The 2,500-nt window shown below is 42.6% G+C and overlaps 1 protein-coding gene across 3 annotated transcripts in view; it reads left to right on the top strand.

The window, feature by feature from the left end:
- The window catches only part of LOC125041786 (protein wntless-like), a 13,642-nt gene that overhangs the window by 5,726 nt on the left and 5,416 nt on the right, over positions 1-2,500 (top strand). For 2 of the 3 annotated variants that reach the window (XM_047637074.1, XM_047637073.1), the window contains exons 3-5: positions 387-592; positions 1,331-1,406; positions 2,189-2,496. In XM_047637074.1, coding sequence (XP_047493030.1) covers positions 425-592; positions 1,331-1,406; positions 2,189-2,496 — 552 coding nt within the window. In that variant the 5' untranslated portion in view covers positions 387-424. The remainder of the gene's footprint in view (positions 1-386; positions 593-1,330; positions 1,407-2,188; positions 2,497-2,500) is intronic. The other variant, XM_047637076.1, reaches the window with a different exon arrangement.

Raw genomic sequence — 2,500 nt, 5'->3', positions numbered from 1 at the left:
CTCCTTCTCCTGTTCCTCCTCCTTCTCCATCACTTCAGTCATCTTTATCCACCTCCCCACTCTTTCTTTCTTCATCTGTTTCATCTCCTTCTTCTTCTCCTCCTCCTCCTCCTACTCCTTCTCCTCCTCCTCCTCCTCCTCCTCCTCCTCCTCCTCCTCCTCCTCCTCCTCCTCCTCCTCCTCCTCCTCCTCCTTTCTCCTGCACATCATCCTCTTTCTCTTCCTCCTCCGTCACCTCAGTCATCTTTCTCTACCTCCCCACTCTTTCCTTCCTACACCACATGTCCACCCTGTGCCCATTCACATGCTCTTAATGCCCCCCTTCATGTACAGAGCTAACAACGAACAAAAAAACTAACTCTGCACTGCCCCTCTTCCTCCAACAGCTCCCAACCAGTGGGACTCAATCACAGTAAAAGGCGTCATGTGCCAGGACCAGCAACAAAACCGTGCCACTGGCAGCAGCGGCACTTGGTTTTGGCCAGACCCCCACAACAGTAAGTGCCGCACTGTCAGACCAAACCAGACCCACAAGACGAAGGGGCACTCAAATGGTTATGCTTCGCAGAGCCACATTGTCTTTGCATTTGAGGTAGGGATTGTACACGTGCACCCTACCCTCCATTGGTGTACTTTTTTAAAGTCTATTGTGTGCAGCCTATATCAGTTTCTTAATTGTAGGCTTCCTCTCTTGGTCCATATGTAGCTGTATTTGTTTGTATAATGTATGTACCCTTCATTTGTTTGTTTATGGTGTCCACTTTATTTGTTTATTGTGTGCAGCCTTTATTTGTTTGTTTCTAATATGCTTGTTTTGTTTGTGTATTGTGTGTATTTACTATTGTTTGCACCTTTTTTTGTTAGGTTAATGGGTGCTTCATTTATTTGTTTGTGTATTATGTGCAATCTTTCTTTTTTATTGTGTGTACTTTATTTGTTTGTTAATTGCAGGTTCACTCTTTGCATGTGTAGTTGGGCATTGACACTCCTTTTCATTCTTTATGCATATATATCTCTTTGTCTGTTTTTTTTTTTTTTTTTTTCCAATTTATTTTTTATTTCTATATTTGGGAAGAGTTTTTGCCTTTTCTTTTCCATTCCTTTCTTCTGGTTTGATTACATCCATTCCCTTAATACTTAAGGGGGGAAAAAACTAGGCTATAAAAGAAAGATTCAATTCATTATGTAAATATAGTCTAATGTATCAGTGATATCATAACCTCATGAAGTCCAATGAGATCTCAATTGCTTTTCCAACTAGAAGCTTGAAATAATAAAGACATTCATGTGAGAGTTTGTTCCGTTAATGATGGATCTGTTTTCACGGCAGACACCACCTGGGAAAGAGGGATACTCTCGGTGGCAGAGCAGCCTCATAGCCCTGCTACGCCTACGTCTGACCAATGGTGCGCAGGGGAAGGGAGAGGGGATGGGAATAGGTAGGGGATGAGATATGAGGGTGAGGAAGGGGATGGGGTGGGGAAGGGTAGGCTTGACGTGGAAGAAGGAGGAAGGGAGACATGGGATGGAAAGGGAAGGGGAGTAAGGGGGACTCAGGAAGTGGAGCAAGGGGAGAGAGAGATAGAGGGAGAAAGAGGTGGGAAGGGGTAGGTCTAGAGGGAGGGAGAAAGAAGAGGGATACAGAAAGAGGAAATGAGGGGAGAATGTAGGAGAAGGAGGAGGAAGGGAGAAAAGAGAAGGGAAAAAAAAAAGAGGGAAGGAAAGAAAAATATGGGAGATGAAGGAGGGAGGGTAACAAGAGAGGGAATAAAAGAAAGGGAATATGGCAGGAGAAATGGGAGGAGGAACAGAGGAAAGGGACTTGGGGGGAAGGAAGAGGTTTAAGAGTAGGAGAGGGAAAGATATCACTTTGTAAGATTTATTTGCAAATTGATATTTATTCTTTCACAATAGATTTTGCAAGGGAGGTTTGTCTTAGTGAAACCATGGGTGTCGTTTAAACACAATTACACAATTAGAGGATGATAATGACAAATACTATGAAATATAGACAATAACAAATGGATAAACAGACAGATGTCATTTTTTTCCATTAAACAGTGATAGGACTATTGAAATTGTATTTCATAAAGTAATGGACAATGACTAAATTTTGAGAGAAACAGGAGTGCATATTATATTTGTATCATGTGTACAAATAGAGAATAAGGACTCTTTTTACGTTTAGATTCACAACCAGATTCTGGAGCAGTGATTAACCATGAGGCTCGACTTGGATACATGACCTCCAGTGAGAAGACCAAAGAGATTGAGTACATCGCCTCCAACGAGCAGGAGCGTCGACTTCTGTGCCACAGTAATCACCAGTTCCAGCAAGAAACCTATGACTGTTCCCCGGTTGTCATAGCAGTCCTGTATAGCCTTCAGCATGACCATTACATTATCAACATCAGGCTATTCCATAATTCAGGCAAAGATGGACAAGGACGGCTGCATTTTGACGGCTTGGGAGGAATTGAAGATATGTATATGACAGTAA

The sequence above is a fragment of the Penaeus chinensis genome, chromosome 31 (genome assembly GCF_019202785.1).
Source record: "Penaeus chinensis breed Huanghai No. 1 chromosome 31, ASM1920278v2, whole genome shotgun sequence".
Taxonomy (NCBI): domain Eukaryota; kingdom Metazoa; phylum Arthropoda; class Malacostraca; order Decapoda; family Penaeidae; genus Penaeus; species Penaeus chinensis.
Note: the sequence above shows the minus strand (reverse complement) of the source record. Positions and strands in the feature narration are given on the sequence as shown.